This window comes from Vicugna pacos, unplaced genomic scaffold (genome assembly GCF_048564905.1).
Source record: "Vicugna pacos unplaced genomic scaffold, VicPac4 scaffold_209, whole genome shotgun sequence".
NCBI classification, from domain to species: domain Eukaryota; kingdom Metazoa; phylum Chordata; class Mammalia; order Artiodactyla; family Camelidae; genus Vicugna; species Vicugna pacos.
The window spans coordinates 103,279-122,557 of record NW_027328888.1 but is presented as its reverse complement, the minus strand read 5'-3'; the positions used below and the strand labels follow the sequence as shown (position 1 = coordinate 122,557).

Genomic DNA, 19,279 nt, shown 5'->3' with positions numbered 1-19,279 from the left:
AGCCAAATAATATTTTATTATATGGATATACCACATTTTATTTATCAATTCATTAGTAGATGGATGTTTGAGTTGTTTCCACTTTTTGGCTCTTATGAATTATGGTGCTATGAACATTTATGTACAAGTTTTTGTGTGGATGTGTTTTCAGTTCCCTTGGATATATACCTAGGAAAAGAATTGCTGGGTCATATGGCCACCCTTTGTTTAACATTTCAAGGAACTGCCAGACTATTTCCAAAGCAGCCATACTGCATTATATTCCCCTCAGCAATGTACGAGGGTTCCAATTTCTCTACATCATCAACAGTGCTTGTTATTAGAATCTGACTTTTTGGTAATAATCATCCTAGTGTTTATAAAGCAGTATCTCATTCTGGTTTTGATTTGCATTTCCCTGATTGCTAAAAATGCTGAGTATCTTTTCATGTACTTATTGACCATTTCTCTTCTTGGAGAAATGTCTAATCAGATCCTTTGCCCTTTTTTAAATTGGGTTATTTGTCTTTTAATTGTTGAATTGTTAAGAATTCTTTCAATAGTCTAGACACAAGTTTCTTATCAGATATATGATTTACAAAATGTTTCTCCCATTCTGTGGATTGTCTTTGTACTTTCTTGGTGGTGTCCTTTTAAATACAAAAGGTTTAAAAAAATTTTTTTAAACAGAAATCTTTTTTTCCTTTGTTTTATTTGTTTTGTGGGGGGGGAGGTAATTAGGCTTATTCATTTACTTTTATTTTCGGAGGAGGTACTAGGGATTGAACCCAGGACCTCGTACATGCTAAGCAGGTGCTCCACCACTTGAGCCATCCCCTCCCCACTAAATTTTTGATGATATCCAATCATCTATTTTTTCTTTGGTTGTTTGTGGTTTTGGTGTCAAATCTAAGAAACCATTGCCTAACTCAAGATCTTGATTTATGTCTATGTTTTCTTCTAAAAGTTTTAGCTCTTATCTTGAGTTCTTTAATCCATTTTGAATTGATTTTTTATATAGTGTGTGGTAGGTGTCCAACTTTATACTTTTGCATGTGAATATTCATTTAAAGTTGTCCCAGTACCATTTACTTTAAAGGCTATTCTTTCCCCCAATGAATTGTCTTGGTACCCTTGTCAAAAATAATTTGACTATAAATGTGAGAGTTTATTTCTGGACTCCCAATTCTATTTCATTGATCTATATGTCTATTCTTATGCCAGTACAACAGTGTCTTGTTTACTGTAACTTTGTAGCAAGTTTTGAAATCAGGAAGTGAGAGTCTTCCAACTTGGTTCTTTTATTTCAAGATTGTTTTGGCTATTTTATTACATTTTCATGTAGACATTTGGATCAATTTTGCAATTTCTGCAAAAAAAAAAAGCCAGCTGGAATTTTGATAGGAATTGCATTGAAACTGTTGATCAGTTTGGGAGCCATTGTCCTCTTAACAATATTAAGAAGTCTTTCAACTCATGAACATGGGATACCTTTCCAGTTATTTAAGTCTTCTTCAATTTCTTTCAACAATGCTTTGTAGTTTTCGAAGTATAAATTTGGCACTTCTTATATGATATTTTTTCCTAAGTATTTTATTCTTTTTGATGATATTTTAAATGGAATTGCTTTCTTAATTTCATTTTGGATTTTTTATTGCTAGTTCATAGATGTGCAATCGATTTTTGTATATTGATTTTATCTCCTGAAAATTTTCTGAACTATTAGCTCTAGTACTTCTCATTTTTGTGGACTCCTTAGGATTTTCTCTACATAAGATCATGCAACTTGCAAATATATTTTACTTTTCAATATGAATGTCTTTTGTTTCTTTTTTTTTTTACCTAATTACCCTAGCTTAAAACCTCCAGCACAATATTGAATAAAAGTCTATTGTTCCTGATCTCAGGGGGAAAGCTTTCAGTCTTTAACCACTGAGTATGTTAGCTGTGGGGTTTTCATAGATGCCCTTTATCAGAGTGAGGAAGTCCTGTTCTATTCCTATTTTGTTGAGCATTTTTGTCATGAAAAGGGTATTGAATTTTTTCAAATGTTTTTTTCTGCATCTATTGAGATGATCATGTGATTTTTAGCCTTTATTCTATTGATTTATTCAGCATGAATTTGAAGAACATGTTATACTGTAAGAACTGCTGGAGGAGTTTTTTATCCATACGGTATGAAAGTTTCTTTACTTAACCAAAAGTATGCTTTATAAGACATTGTTAAATGCTTAAAGGCATCCTTGGGAGCAGTCTAAGTTGGCACCCACTAGTAGGAGCGGTTGGGAGATATGCCAAGGTACTCCTCCAGAAACATCCTGTGTTAAAAACAAAAGTTTAATCCCATGACTTGAAACATCTCTTTTTCTATTTTAGGGAAGTTGCAAACAGGAGATGCTAAAAAGTTAGTCAACTCCATTGCTGTATGCAGAGTAAGCTAAATTAGCCAGAAATGCATGTCAGGTGTTCCTCTTTCTCCCAGAGCATAAGGATAACTATGGCTGGGTGGCATTAGATGTGGAGCTTGGACAGCAAAGAAGAAAGGAGAACACACTTGAGAAACTTGCTTGAGAGAGAGAGAGCTCAGATATGTAGTCAGTGGGATAATTTCCTGATAAAAAAGGAACCTCAAGGAGAGATTCGGACCTCCTGGCCTGACTGAAGATAACGGAAAGAGAGAATAGAGTACCCAGATTAAGGGCACCAGCTTTGATCTAGACTCTCTTGGTTTGAACCCCAGCTCTGTCACTTGCTAATTAGTGCCCTTACAGCTCTGATCCTCAGTTTTCTCACCTATGTAAAGGGCACAGAGTTGTTAAGTGTAAATGAAATTGTGTTTTAAAGCCTCTAGCAAATTGCCCAGCACATAATAGTCACTCCATAAAAATTGGCATTCCTTTTCCTCCCTTATTCATGAAAGAATGTTACTGATCAGAGAGGATGACCGCAGGTCACAGGGTGAAGGAGTCAGGAGTAAGAAGGTGATTTTCTCTAATTTCCAGATGAAATGTCATAAATCCTGGAGATGTATGCTTGGGCACAGGAGAGAGCAACTTAAATCCTTTATACAAGAATGAAATTAAGAAAAAGTATTTGGTATCAGAGTGCTTTCAGCTGCATGTTAACAAGCTGGCTTACAGGATAAAATAATGTATCATTTCACGTAATAAGACATCCAGACGTAGTATGTGCTACAGGATTAGTTGATTCAGCAGTTTCTTTGGTCCTTCTTTCACTATCTAAAGAGTCCAATTCACCCTAGGGCTTCTTTCTCCTATGGTTGTAAGAAGGCTGCTTATAGAAATCACTGTACACATATTTATTCACATCCAGTGGGAAGGAGAGAGACAATTTCCCCTTCAAACATAAACTAAAAATCCTTCATTTCAGTCTTTATTGGGGTCCCCATTGGTCACTGTGCACCTCTGACTTTATTAATAATGATCATCACAGGATTGTAAACCTCTGATTGGCTTAAGCCTGGATTCCTAAGCCAATCACCAGCAAGAGAGAGGGAATTGCCATAACTAATTCACACTACTGATAGTGGCTAAGCTTTCTGGGCCCCAGAAGGAGAATGATCGTGACATGGAGCAGAGCCTCCAGGCAATCAGCAATGGAAATGTAGTGTGAGGAATGGAGTTTAGTGATTTCCAGCCACTAAGGCTTTAGGGGTTGTTTGTTATTACAGCATAACCTAACCCATGTTATGTAACAATAGAAACGGTGAGTAAAGAGTTATAAAGTATATTGAGAAGATGGAGAGAAGAGGGGTGCAAATGGGGGTGTGAGTGAGCCAAACCCTCATCTATAAAAGCAGAGTCAGTAGATGATATTCAAAATGAAAATAAATAGTATAAGCAGTCATGTTATTTAGAAATATGGAGGAAACTACCAGGAAAAATCCTGCTAAAATAATTGAAAGTTATTGCCCAGGGAATAGGCCTTGGGGTAGGAAGAGGTGGGGCAGGATGATTTTTGCTTTCATAGTAAACTCTTCCAGGTTTTTTCAACAGTTTAAAAAATGTGCTTGTATTCTTTTGATGATTTTATTTAAATTTCTAATTATTTGACTTTTTATTTTATGCAAAGTCTAAAAAATTGATCATTGTAGGCCCTAGGAACATGGTCATAAAATTCAACTGAAGTCTTCCTGAAAGGGAAGTCGTGCTTTGGTTGACTCATATCTCACATATCTAATTTATTTCTGAAGAACACTTCCCTGTTGACCACCTGATGGTCAAACTGATAATCTGACAATCAGCTTCAAAATTAAGACAAGAACATTTTTTTTGTTCTTGTTTGTGCCATTTAATAATGTTTCAAAGAGAAAAATACATTACAAAGGTTTCTGCTAAGCAAGTACAATAATTTAAATTTCTTATGAAATGGGCTATTTGCTGACCTGGTGTTGTTCTTTAATAGACTTACTGAAGGGTCAGAGCTGCAAGCTTTTCCCTAGCGGATTCCTCTCCTATCACAGGCCTGAGCCTGTCTTCCAAAGCCTCCTCTACCAGTATCAAAGTCTTCACGAAACTCATCTCTGACCTGGCCCCCAGATGGGCCACAATCATATTGTCTGCCCTCTCTAAAGCCTAGACCCCAATTTGTGCAGATAATATAGTCATCTAAATGGGTTCCATTTAGGAATCACATGGCATTTTGGGCATCAGCTCTGTTATGGTATTCTACAAAACAAAAAACACATGTCATTTTTTTTTATTTTATCCAGGCCCATAAATACAGCCTTAACATCACTGCATCTGCTAAAGACCTCGAATATTCGCTCTTCAGTTGTATAAAAGGAAAGATTCCCCACATAGAGTGTGGACCTTTCCATCAATAATTTTTCATACTCATTGTTGCCACTAAACTGCTGGTCCTGGTACTCACTCAGCACTAGGGATGAATCACTGCACAGAATTCTCAGGTCGTTGGACATAGTGCCCAGTAGGCACTGTGAGGGCAGCAGTTCCCGATCCAGCTTAGCAGCAGTGACACCAGCAAAGAAACCCTAAATTAAATTGTTAAAAAGAAGTAAAGTTACAAGAAGGGAAACAGAAATATAAACCTGTGTCTATTTAAAGAAGTTTGTGCCCAGATACATAGACAGCTCTTGACCATGAGGATCACATCAAGGCAAATGCAAAATGGAAAGCTCCAAGCCCCACGGACTTGGTCATAAAATCCAATTTTGCAAGTCTTCCTGAAAGGGAAGTTACTCTGCCTTTGGTTCACTCATCTCTTACAGACTTCATCTATTACCAAAGAACACATTTAATAATTTAATCTGCTCTTGGAAAATACGGCATAAAACAGTAAAATGGATCAAATTTTCATGAAGCACTGCCACCATCCCTGATCAAGGACTAGACATCAGATAAATTGCATACATAATCGGAGTCAAACACAAATACAGTTGTGACATGCTCTCTCATAATTTAAAGTAATAAATTTGTGACTCAAGTCTATAGTATGCAAATCAACGTATTGTATTGTATTGTTAGGTTAAGCAAAGAGTCCCTATACTATTAAGTATACAAGAAGCTCTATAAAAATGAAACTTGTCTGGCATCATAAATCTGACTCAAATCAAGATTAGATTTTATTAACACTAATTCCACTTGTCACCTCAGACTTTAGAAAGGCTTTTATTTAATTGTTTGGATATTCCAAGTGTCTTTTTAAAACCCTCTCAGAGAATTTTAACTAATGACCTTTTCCCCCTTTACTAAATTTCCCTACTGCAGTCAAAGGCATTAAAAATGATTCCACTGGTCTTAGCTACACTGAAAAAATTTGAGAAAAATGTGGATTAGTTCACCCCACCCTACCATCTCCTATTGTGCAATGGTTCCCAAATTTTAGTGTGAAAGAGGTAACTAGAGAGTGAGATTGAAATGCAGATTCTTGAAGCCCACCCTTAGGAGATTCTGACTCAGCACTTCTAGAGCAAGATCTAAGAACTGACATTTAACATTTAACCTGCACCCTTCGGTGATCCAGATGCAAGTGGTCCAAGGACCACACTTGGAGAAACTCTGCTGAGGAAAAGTGCATTCTCGTAACAAACCTTTCATGAGCACTCTTTATTTGCTAGGCACTATGCTAAGTGCTATGAATGCAACAATGAAAAAGACACAGTGAAAGTATGATTTTCAGAAATTATTGGATCCCCAGCACCTAGCATGAATGATGACTTGCACACACAGTAGACATGCAATAAATATCTGTTCAATGAAAGAACACATGAGTTCAGAATTGGGTGACGAAGCCAGACAGGTAAAGAAGAAAACACAATCTGGTGTGACCAATACTATTTTAGCAATATACATAGGGAAAGGAAGAAGGGAACTAACATTTCTTGAGCATCTACTTGGTGTTGGACACTGTGTGCACTTTCCACGATATCACACAGGAAGAGAAACAGTTACCCAGTTTGGGGGCACCAGAGATGGCATCCAAAGAAGGGGCTGTGTGCACTGATTTTCAAACGACAAGGAGGATGTGTGTGTGTGTGTGTGTGTGTGTGTGTGTGTGTGTGTTTGGAAGGAGGATGTAGAAATTTAGAAAATGGGCCACACAGAGAAAATATGTACCAGGGCAGAACACAAAGAAAAATAAAAGCATAGAAAACAGAAATAGAAGCCTAAATAAAACCAGGTACAAATGACAGTGCTATACAATTCAAAGTAATGAAAATGAGGGGCCCTGCCTATTTAGATGTCATTTGAAGAGTAGTAGGAAGTCTACTGCCCAAAAATCATCTTCCTGACAGTCTGTCAATGATGTCTGAAAATCTGCCGCTGGAAACTCATTACTTTGAGTCATTGACAAATTGCCCTGTTAAAAAACAAATTTCCCTCCCAGATCTCATTTCCTTTTTTTTTTTTTTTGGATCTGGTTGGTTACTAGATTGGCAGATCGGAGAATGTGATAGCTATCATGGATTTCATTTATTCAGACATTGGCCAAAGTTTTCCATAATTTCCTTGTAGATGAGATGGCAAAATATAGGCTGGGAGCTCCAGCTGTTTGTTGAGATGAGTCTGTAACTAGTTGAACAAACAAATGGTTTGGTGTCAGACTAGAAGGGAGGTTCTAGGAGTGAGCCAAAAAGCTCTATTCTTGGCTGTGTCTGGTTCAGCTCATTTATAATTTTGGCTTACTACAGACAAGAGCTTTTAAAATGGTCAGAGCAGTCCAAAGATGGAACGGGCTGCCTTGGGGGAGCAATGAGCACTAGGCACTGAGGAGTTCAAGCCAACCTTGGAGAAGCACTTGCCCGGTAGTCAAGCAGTGGACTTTCAGCCAGTGTTGTGTTATGAAACAAGCATAAATTTTGAAGTCAAAAGACCTCAGTTCAAATCTCAGCTTTTACTAGCAATGTGACACTGAGCAAAGTACTTAACCATATTGACTTCAATATCCTCATCTGTAAACTGGGGATCAAAGTACCTACCCTGCAGCAAATGCTGTGGCAGTGTCATATGTAAAAACACCTAGTGCAGTACTTAACACACTGATATGTTCCTAAAACAGCAGTATTAGACAAATTATTCCAATACTGTGATTCAGTGACTCAGAATAGGACACATAAATACATATCAAATCTGCCAATGACACAGAGATAGGAGAGACTTTGAACAGATCTGGGCAGTCTTGGATGATGCTGAACCAAAACTGACAGGGTGATGGATGATACTTAGGAATAAATGTGAAGTATTACTTTTAGATTCCACACATGGCTAAAGAACAGAGTGAAGGTGATCTGGAAAAAACACAGGCTTGAGAGCCATGTTTTATAAAGGGGGCATCCCAGAGTTCATTCATTTCTTCACTCATTTCTTCATTTATTCAATAAACATTTATGGAGCACAGTGCTAGAGTCTAGGAAAATAAGAAATAAGGTGCAGCCCCTGCCCCTGAGGAGCTGATAACCTGGGGAAATAGACCACTTACAAGATAAATTACAACACAATGTGATTATTCTGCTTACAGGAGCACATTCTAGGCCCAGAGGTAACACAGAGAAGGAAGAGAAAACTACAGAGGGGGAATTCAAAGGGGAAGACAACTTTCTAGAGGACATGATCTCCAAGTCTTTTTTTTTTAAATGATTGCATTGTATCTATTTTTTGAGTCACCAATTCAGATTTGTGGTACAAAATAGAAAATGTATGAAAAGATCTGCAAAGAAACTCTGCCTTCCACCCATGTGCCCTAACCACCCAGCTCTCTGCAGAGGCAAATCACTGTCACTAGTTTCTTGTATATCTATCCAGAGATACACCAAGTCCAATTTCGAAAATTGAACAAGGGTTTGACTAGAAAACAAGGGGTCATTCTAGGCAGCGAGAACAGTGTGTACAAAAGCATGGGGTCATAATGGTGTGTTCTGTTTGACATTAGTTGGGCAAGAAGATAAGGAAAGGATTATAGAAGATAAGACTAGAAGGGTAGTCAGGGTCAGGTTGCAAAAGACCTTGTAAGACACGTGGAGCCATTTGGACTGTTCTGGTAAGCAGTGGGGAGCCATGCTATAGTGCTTGAAGAAGAGGAGTGATGTGATCCAATTTGCATTACAGAAAACTCATTCTAGCACCAATATGGAGAACAGATTAAAGGGGAGTGGGCCAAGGATCAGGGAGACCATTTAAGAAGCTATTTTAGTAGTTTAAAAAAAGAGATGCTGGAGAGTCTGTACTAACACAATGTAGTAGCATAAAGAAAAGACATACCAGGTAGATAGTTAGAAGATGGACTTAATAGGTCTTGGTAACTGGTTGAATGAAGAGTCTAGAATGACTCCTAAGATTCAGGTCTGGACAGCTGTGTGGCTAGAGTTCTGCATCACCAAAATGGTACTAATAGGGTAGATAGAGGAGAAGGAGCAGATTTGAAAAGGAAGTTGAATTTGTGACACACTGAATTTGGTTTTGAGGTACCCGTGGGACACATGTCCCACACGTTTGGTTGCAATTGAGTATCCAGGCTTGGAGCTTACAAGAGAGATCTGGAGAGAGAAAAAGAGACAGATCTAGGACTATAAATACAGAGAAGGGAGTCAATAGCACAGCAGATAAAACCATGGGGTTGGATGAGATGATCTAGGGGAAAGATATAGAATGAGAAAAATCTTGGAAAGGACCAGCATTTAAGGGGTGGCAGAGAAAGAGTCCACAAAGGAGCATAAGAAGGAGTAACTAGAGAGGAGTGAGTAGAATCAGGAGAGGAGCAGCATCACCAAGGACAAGGAGTAGGCATTTTTAAGAGAGGCATGAGGACAGAAGTGGCATGAGAGTGAGATGTTAAATGCAGCAGGGAGATGTCTAGTAAAACAAAGACTTAAAATTGTTCGTCGGATTTGGCAATCAGGATGTCATTGGTTTCCTTAACAAGAGCAGTAACAGTGGTATTCTGGGGTCAGAAAAGCCAGACTGGAGGTGGGGGGGAGGGTGAGGTTACTGGGTTTTGAATGGAAGATGAGGAAATGGAGACAATGAGTGTAGACTACTCTTTTGAAAAGCTTCTGTGATAGTGGAAGAAAAGAAATAGGGTGAACATCAGAGTCGAAGGAGAGGTTTGTTTGCTTCTTTTTTTTAATAGGAGAAAGTTGTGTATATCTAAACACTGATGGGAAGCAGCCAGTAAAAAGAGAAAAGATAATTGAAGATACAGAAGAGAGAGGGGATAACTGATGAAGAAAGGTCACCAAGGAGGTAGGAGGGTACGGATCCCAAAGCATAGAAGTAGTTCCTGCAAGACAAGAAGAAAGGGGGTTAGGACAAGCAGGCATACACCTATGTGGCAGGGTTGGGTAAAGGCAGGAAATTGAAAGTTAGCATCTGATGCCCTATATTTGCATACTGGAATAAGAAGGGAGGTCATCTGCTGAGAATAAAGTGGATCATGGGCATAGGGTTGGTGAAGTGGAGTGGAGGTGAAAATGATTGAAAGGATGAAACTTATAGATGGGTCATTTATAGGGACATTAAAGTCACTCAGGATGGGGGCCAGAGTTGGGGAGATTCTAAGTGAAGTGCCAAGGTCTTCAATGAGTAAGAGAGCTGGAGGAGAGTAGATAACAGGATTGGAAGAAGGTAGCTATACAATTTCCTGGCCCCATGGGGTAAGAGAGAACAGAGAACCTCTACCACTGAACTTTGGGGAGGCTGCTTAGCAGATGCTAAGTATCTGACCCAAAGTAGGTGCTCAATAAATGTGAAGAAGTGACTTTTTAAAGCCAACACTATTGTAAAATCACATTAGAAGATCATCAGAAGGAACAGTCCTAATATACTCAGCACTGGTCAACCATGCATGGTACCATACATGGTACATCCATTTTTAGGCACCTTATTTTAAAGTGAAAAACATTTATGAACTCTAGTGGGCTGATTAGGAATTAGGCATATTTAGTTTAGCAAAGAGATGGCTAACCTTTAAAGGAGGATATGACAGGCGTCATGATACATTTGAAGGGTAATTTTTGCTCCATATGGTAAAAGTAAGATTAATGGATAGAAGATACAAGAAGATTGCAAAACTCTTTCTGCACAGTTTTTCATTCATCCAATGATAAGATGTGAACTTACCTAGCATATTTAAGTGGAAGCCGGATGAACACCTACCGGCAAAGGGAGTTAGAAAGGCCACAGTTAGAAGATGGGAAAGCAATGGAGTTGTTGTGGGCCACAGATCATCAAGTTGATCTGTAGACACTGTGAGAGACTATTTCCTACTTTATAAAGTGGATCTTGGCTAGAAGAGAAGGCCCTCCCTGACTCTTCCTAGTGGGGAAGAATGAGTCAGAGCATCTAAAAATAGAAGAAAAACTTGAAGAATGGCTCAAAATGATCACAGTCAAAATCCTAACAGGAGGGAGGAGAGAAGGTGGCAAGATAAAACAAATAACCTTCCTGGTAACTAATTTTGCTGGCCTTCTGGAATTAGCAGAAGGACTCTGAGAAGAACCTTTTCAATGTCTGCCTTAAATAAATGCCTGGTAATGATTTCAACTATGCGGAAGAAATAAAGATTTGAAACTCTTCAAGAAGCCAGGCTGTTTCCTGCTCCAGATGAAGGCAGTAGCTCTGAGAAAGGAAGTTAGAAAGAGCTGGGACAGCAGTGTTACATGCCTCAACTTTCTAAGACTGTTCCTAGTAATAGAGAGAAAACTGAGCAGCTGTGGAGGCCTGGACCTTTGTGCCAAGAGCAACTAATACTTGACTGAGGCTGCTTAGAGCTCAGAATGGTAGAAGATGTTCCTACAACTTAAACACCTGTATTTAGATAAACAACAAGTTTCTTCTGTATGGCACGGGAAACCATATTCAATATCTTGTAGTAACCTATAATGAAAATGAATATGAAAACAAATATATGTGTGAATATGTGTGACTGAAACATGGTGCACACCAGATATTGACACATTGTAAACTGACTATACTTCAATAAAAAAAAATTAAACAGACAAAAAAACCCCACATGTATTTAAAAAGCAGTTGAGCATCATTTGAAACAGACAGACCTGAAACAGAGACAATGGCCTAGGACAGACTATAGGAGAAAAGAGAATAATAAGTGATTGTTTAATATAGAAGCTGATCTTGATTGAATTAGGAACGAGGAATTAATGATGCTTAACTTTTTGTTTGTTTGTTTATCATTTGCACTATATGGCCTTGCAATTCAAAGTGTTGCCTGCGGACCGACAGGAAGAGCATCACTTGAGAGTTTGTTAGGAATGCAGAAGCTCAGGCCCCTCCCCAGACCTGCTGAATAACCTGCATTTTAACAAGTGTCAGGTGATTTTTATGCACAGTCCAGTTTGAGTAGCTAGTTTCTTATTTGAACTTTTGCCTAGCAAAACTCCCTCTCCCTTCCTCCTTCCTTTTCTCCCTCCCTCCACCTCCCTTGATTCCTCTGAGTAGTACTCATGACATATCCAGATCAGGAAAAGAAAAGAGTGTCCAGGTAACACATTGTAAGCATGGCTTTAATAAAAAACAAAAAGTCCTACTGTATAGCACAGGGAACTATATTCAATACCTTGTAATAGCCTATAGTGAAAAAGAATATGAAAAGAAATATATATATATAGATAAAACTGAATCACTATGCTGCACACTAGAAACTAACACAACATTGTAAATCAACTATACTTCAATTTTTAAAAAATAAATAAAGCACAGGTTTGGGTAGAGCAAAACCACTGACTTGGTTGCCCATCATACTGTGTAAATAACTTTCATCAAGCTTTTCTGAACTTTTCTGAGCTTCAGTCCCCTCATCTGTAAAATATAGGTCACTGGAAATTTGCCTCACAGTGCTGTTGTGTAGGGGAAATAAGGGGAAATTGTGTAAACTGTCTAGCATGGTGCCTGACACACAGTAGGTGCTCAGTATAGAGCAGTCATTATTATTGAGAGCCATCCATTTCCAAGTGAAGTTAGAAATTATAAAGAGCTAGTGTGGCCTTCCAAAGTCCCTGAAAGTCCCCTTGAGAGCCTCCATGAAAACCCCATCTACCTCATCCAAGTCAACCTCCCTGCTTCCAGCATCAGCCAGCAGTCAAGCTAAAGCATTTCTTATTCCCTTGGACTGTCTTCCTGTTTTTGCTGAATTAGTCAGATTTTCTACTATTTCATTGCAAATGGCCCACAGTTCTGGTACATTAAAGTTAAAAAAAAAAACTTTTGTGGGCTGGCCTGGAAATGTAACTACCATTTATAACAATTTTTTTTCTCCTATGGAAAAATGCATATCACCTTCCAAACAGTTGACTTCAGAGTGAACTTTGAGATCTCAGTCTGTGTACAAGTTGGAGGCTGCCTATATGTCAACATGTGGAGTGGTAACAAAGGGCTAGATAAACCGAGTCCAGAATTCCAGAGGTGGCTGAAAGGTAAATGAGAATGCTCCAAGGAGTGGAAATTAGGGCAAATAGATCAATCTGAGGGCACAGTCAAGATCTAGAAAGCTAATACAGGACATACACCTCAGGAAGGATATTAAAAGAGGGCAGCAACAACAACACAAACCATTTTTCTGCTAGATTAGGTCCGGGGCCCCTAATCAGTAGCTTGGGTTCTACAAATAATATCAAGGCCTCACAAGCTATCTCTGCAAGGTGGTTACCCTCCTCCTGCCTCGCTCTCTGTAATTTGTCTGAGTTCTCAGTTCAGAGAAGAAGGGGAAAGCAGTGTCCCTGCCCCCATTCTCCTCACCCCCACACCCTGACAGCCAGCCCCCAGGTTCAGCTGGCTTCCTTCTGCCCTTAACCTCCTTCTTTCAAGAGGAGATGAAAGCTTCAAGAAAATACAACACAGTTTTTCCTGACAAGCAGAGGGAACACTCCTGTATTGGATAAAATGAGATGACTGGTGAAAACAGCGTCCCCAGGATGGAGAGAGGTGCAAACTTAGTAACAGAGGACCATGGGAAAAGCAAAGGACTTTTGTGTCTTTTCACTGAAGTCTTTAGCAAGAAGATTGGTTATATCCAGGGGAACTCTGGGTTAACAGGGCAGCAACCTAGCAATGTCTGATACCCACCATTGACAAATGCCCATTCCAGTATCTATGAAGCTCTGCAAAAGCACCAAGAATTGCACTAGCTGGGGAAACTGGGGGAAACTGAGCATCAGCTGCTAGTGGCGCAGGAAGAGCTGGCTGTTGTGGGGAGATGGGGTTGGACTGAGGACCATACTTGTGGCCTACATGCACTCTACCCTCGGATCCAGACAGTAAGAGTGCTCAAGAAAGAGGCGGAGGGCTTTTGATTCACTTCTACCAGCTCGTTTTCAGTTTAGCAATATAGGGGCTGTACTGATCAGAAAACCAGACTATTCCTTTAGTGCACAAAAATATCTTCCGAGGCAACCACTGTTTGGCTCCACTTCTTCCACTGTCAGCTCTTGTATCTTTTCTATATGATTTTGGAGACTACAACTTGAGCACACCACATGGCTAGTGATGGTGGTAGTGGTGGCTGGACCAGAGGTTGTTACTAAAAACAAAATCTCCAAACATAAGTATGCTTGGAGACATCACATCTGAAATAACGTAACAGGACAAACTGCATAGTCAGACTGTCCAAAAGATCAGAGACAGAAGATTCCATCGCAGTCCACAAGAACCTAAAAATAATAAAACCACCACCACCAACACTATCTACTGCCATCATTTACTGTGCACTTATTGTGTACCAGGCAATATCTTAAGTACTTTTCATGCATTGTCTCATTTATTCCTCACAGCAACACAAGTTGTCATTCCAGATTATTTGAAAAGGTCAGGTAGTAATAATGACATATAACATTTATTGAGCCCTTACTATGTGCTAGGCACTAAGTGTTTTACATCCACTATCTCAACAAGGCACTGGAAAATGGGCTCAGCCTTCCCAATTTATCCTTCAAGGCTCAGTTCAGGCATCACCTCTCCCAGGAAGTCTTCCTTGACCACTCTCAATCTGGGTTAGTTACACCCACTCTGCATTCCTTCCATTACCACCCTGTGCTTCCTCCTATCACAACTTTATCTCATAACACACACATACATACACACACATATGCACTCACTCAAATACCCAACTATGAGTTGCAGAAGAAAACACTGTAGATATTAAGATGCAATAATACATGACCTCCAGGGGAGCTCTAATGTGAAAAGATACATGTACCCCAATATTCATAGCAGCACTATTTACAATAGCCAAGACATGGAAACAGCCTAAATGTCCATCAACAGATGACTGGATAAAGAAGATGTGGTATATTTATACAATGGAATACTATTCAGCCATAAAAACCAGCAACATAACACCATTTGCAGCAACATGGATGCTCCTGGAGAATGTCATTCTAAGTGAAGTAAGCCAGAAAGAGAAAGAAAAATACCATATGAGATCGCTCATATGTGGAATCTAAAAAAAAAGAAAAAGAAAAAGAACATAAATACAAAACAGGAACAGACTCATAGATATAGAATACAAACTTGTGGTTGCCAAGGGGGCAGGGGGTGGGAAGGGATAGACTGCGATTTCAAAATTTGTAGATACTGACAAGCATGTGTAGAATAGATAAACAAGATTATACAGTATAGCACAGGGAAATATATACAACACTTTGCGGTAGCTCACAGTGAAAAAAAATGTGACAATGAATATATGTATGTTCATGTATAACTGAAAACTTGTGCTCTACACTGGAATTTGACACAACATTGTAAAATGACTATAACTCAATAAAAAAAAGTTTTAAAAAATGAAAAAAAATACATGACCTCCAGAAAACAGTTGTATAGAGAGGTTGAGATAAAAGTTACTCTGGCAGAATTGGGGGTGAATTTTGAGGCTTCTTCATATCATCCTGCACTAACAATTTTCTAAAATAATCTAGTATTATCTTCATAGTAGAAAATCTTGAATTTGTATAAATAAAACATACTGATTTTTTTTGGCAAATGATAAAATTAGAAAGTCTCTCTCTCTCCCTCTTTTCCCCTCACCCACCCCAATCCCACCTCCTCTTTAGAGGTAACCACTATCAATAATGTAGTTGGAATCCTTCCACAGGCAAATATATTTTAATTTAAGCAAGAGAAAGATGTGTCGATTCTGAATAGAGTAAATTCTAATTGTAATAGAAGGATGGAAAACCAAACTATAGTAAAATGAATCAGCATTTAAATACAATCTAGAAAAATTAAAGATTCTTGAGTACTGGGGTCTTATACTACTGCTACTACTCCTATGCTGACTGCTACTATTTTAAAAATTACTATAATAATAGCCATTTATTGAGCTCTATGGAGAAGAGTAAAGTGACCCTCCATTGAGGTTAAGAAACCTAATACAAGTGCCATTTCCATACCCTTCTATATAAATCCCTATCACATATACACAACCATATTCAAACATCCCATACACACACACACACACACACACACACACAATATCCACACATAGGCAAAGCTCCATATAGAAATACATTCACAATCACAAAGACTCAAATAGCCAACATATATAGGATCTCATTTTTGTTTTTTTATTAACTCTACCTCACTGAAATCAGTTTTTAGTTAATGTTCTCTTGACACTTGCATATAAATTTCTACATTGTTATTTTGCATATAAAAAAACTAAAAGTAAGAAGGGATAGACAGTGAGATCATCTGGTCCATCTCCCTAGCTGCAAACAGAGGTGTCTGTACTCTTGGAGACCTCTGTCTACTTGATGATCCCTAAGGGTACTTTAAAATTTCTCCCAGTTGCTCATCTCCATATTTCTCCTTCAATCAATCAACCAATATTTCCAGGTATTGTGCTAAGAACGTTTGTGGCTGGGAACCCAAAGCTGGCTGTCTATAAGAATCACCTGGGGGGGTCCTTTAACATAGTAGCTCTCTCATCCCCACCCCAGACCTACTGAATCTGAATCCTTGTAGTCAGGATCTGTTATGGGTGATATTGTGCCCCCCTCAAAATCCATATGTTGAAATCCTAACCCCTAGTACTTCAGAATATGACTATTTGGAGATGGGATCTTTAAAGAGGTAATTAAGTTAAAACAAGGTTATTATGATGAACCCTAATCCAATATGACTGGTATCCTTATGAAAGGAGGACATTTGGACATAGACATATACAGAGGGACAACCATGTGAAGACATGCGGAGAAGACGACCATCTAAAAGGCTAGGAGAGGCCTCGGAAGAAAACAAGCCTGCCAACACCTTGATTTCAGACTTCTAGTTTCCAGAACTGTGAGAACATAAATTTCTGTCATTCTCTTCCACTTGCCAGCTCTATAACCTTGGAAAATTAATTCCATCTCTCTGAGAGCTGTAAAATAAGGCTACCTCATAGGCTTGCTATGAGGAATAAATGGAAAATGGTTGTAAAGCCTTTAGCACAGTGCCTTGCATACAGTAAAAGCTCATTCATGTTAGCTATTGTTATTAATACTATAAGGTGGTTGGTCTCAAACAGGGACTCTTAAAAATTCAGGGGATAAATATTACATCTGTATTTTCACCAGCTTCTAAGTAAAATTTAGATTTCCTTCCATTATAAATGCATAGAACAGATCACAGTAATATTAGCAGTACCTGTGAGTTTGTCACCAGTAGAAATCATAGTTTTATGTCACATTACTGTTATTAGCAGTGCATTTAAATATTTTTACACCCATCATTATTTTGAAGTTACCATGGTTATCAGAGATGCATCCAGATCTGGTTACTTACTACATTAATGACAAGTACTTACAACTACGTAACAATTTTCTATTTTTAATATTTTGATAACTGCATTTCAATACAACTTATTTCCTTTGTAATCCTATGTATTTTATTTTATGAATCTAAAAACACTGTTCTGGGAGGAGGGTACAGATCAGTGGTAGAGTGTGTGCCAGGCATGCACGAGGTCCTGGGTTCAACCCCTAATACCTCCATTAAAAAATAAATACATAAATCTAATCACCTCTCCCCCCTCACCAAAAAAAATAAAGTGATGTTATACAAAAGAAAAAGAAAAAAATTTTAAAAATTGTTCTGACAGGGGGTCTATAGGCTTTATTATTTTTTCAAATGGGTCCTTAGCACAAAAAGGGTTAAGGACCCCTCCACTAGCAGGTTTTAAACTCTTACCAGATATGGCAGTCTACAAACCTGTGAACAATTATGAAAAGTTTCAGGAAGGATAGTCTGCTTTCCCCGTTAAGAAAGGTTAACGAAATTGAGTATCAGTGGTAGGGAAATGGGCTTGCCTAAAAATTACTGTTGAATCTAATTAGACTGTAAGTGCTTAGAAGGCAGCTTCCTATTCTCTAGAAACAGCCTCTCAGTGCCTTGCTTTCCTCATCTCTTAAGTGGGGGTGACTGTAGTATCTAACTCACAGGATTGTTGTGATAATTAAATTGGGTGATGCCACGTAAAGCACTTGCATAGTGCCTAGCACATGGTAGGTAGGTAATCAAAAATTCAGCTATTATAATATTAGTTATTATACCAGATTTGTCAATTTCCTTCCTGGTTCTCCACAGTATAAGTGAGTCATTAAATATATTAGGCAGTAAATCATTGATTGCACTTTTTTTTGGAGTATGCATTCTTGAAACAGATGATATGCTTTGTAAATGATGTCTGATAAAACCATCACTAAAGAGTCACCTAATGGTTAAAGACATGAGCTTTGAAGTCAGAAAGCGGTGGGCTCAAACCTGAATGCTACTACTTCCTACTTATGTGACATGAGAACTTCTTTAACTTTCCCAAGCCCATCCCATCACTGGAATCATAGTAGCTACTTCATCGGATTGTTGTGAGGATTAAATGAGATGAGTTATGTGAAATGTACAGCTCTTAGCCTGACCTCATTTATAATAATTGCTAAATGAATGGCAAACTTGTGAAGTGGGAGGATTTCCTTAACGTTTCACACGAGGTCCCCTGAGACCTGGTCCCTAAATCCCTTTCCAGCCTTGACGGTCATCTCTCACATCTTATTCTTCAGTAACACCAACCTGCTTTGTAATCCACACTCAGCCCCCAGCATACATACTGCAGTTCTCACCTCCAGGCCTCTGTTCTCTCCTCTCTCCCATCCCTCCTTTCAGGGCTGACACCTCCTCCGCAGTGCCATAGCAGTGCTCCACACACACACACCCGGCCTCCATCATCACTTCCCATGTGTACTGTTTTTGTCTGTTTATGTATCTGTTTTTCCAACTAGACCATGAATTTTTGGGGGGCTTGGGCTGTGTCTTATTTACCTCTGAGTCCCCACTCACCCTGTACTTGGCACAGGGCAAGTGGAGAGTAGGTGACAGTTTATGATTCCATCTGAGAAAGTGGTATCCCTCCCCCTGCCGCATTTCTACTTCACCCAGAAAGCCACCAGCTTTGTCTAGAAGTGGCGCCCCCCTCTTCTCTCTGCATTTATACAAGAACATTTTGCTACTTGGAGTCTCTCCATCCAACATAACGTATGTTAGCAAAACAAGGCTTCACAGAGAGGAGCCAAGGAGGCCCTGCCCAGTCAGCCTTCTGGGGAAGGTATGCTATATGTTAATATAAGCTGGACTTGTATGCAAACACACAACCACCTTCTGAACTCTATCTCTGAACTATCTCAATGTTCCTATATCTAAGTTATATTTGCTCTTGATCAGCCTGGATACAGTATGCAAAGCTGTACTGAATTATTAATGATACTGCTTGCGAGCAAGGACTACAACAAGGGAAATGTCAAGGGGACAAAATCTGGAGTTCAATGGTACCAAATGCC

General features: G+C 38.9%; 1 protein-coding gene across 1 annotated transcript; it reads right to left on the bottom strand.

The window, feature by feature from the left end:
• Window positions 1-4,437: 4,437 nt before the first annotated feature.
• LOC102537096 (nuclear cap-binding protein subunit 2-like) lies at window positions 4,438-4,921 on the bottom strand. Its single transcript, XM_015247803.2, is given in 2 exon segments — window positions 4,438-4,689; window positions 4,691-4,921. Coding segments are annotated over 2 exon segments (483 nt in total).
• Window positions 4,922-19,279: the final 14,358 nt, after the last annotated feature.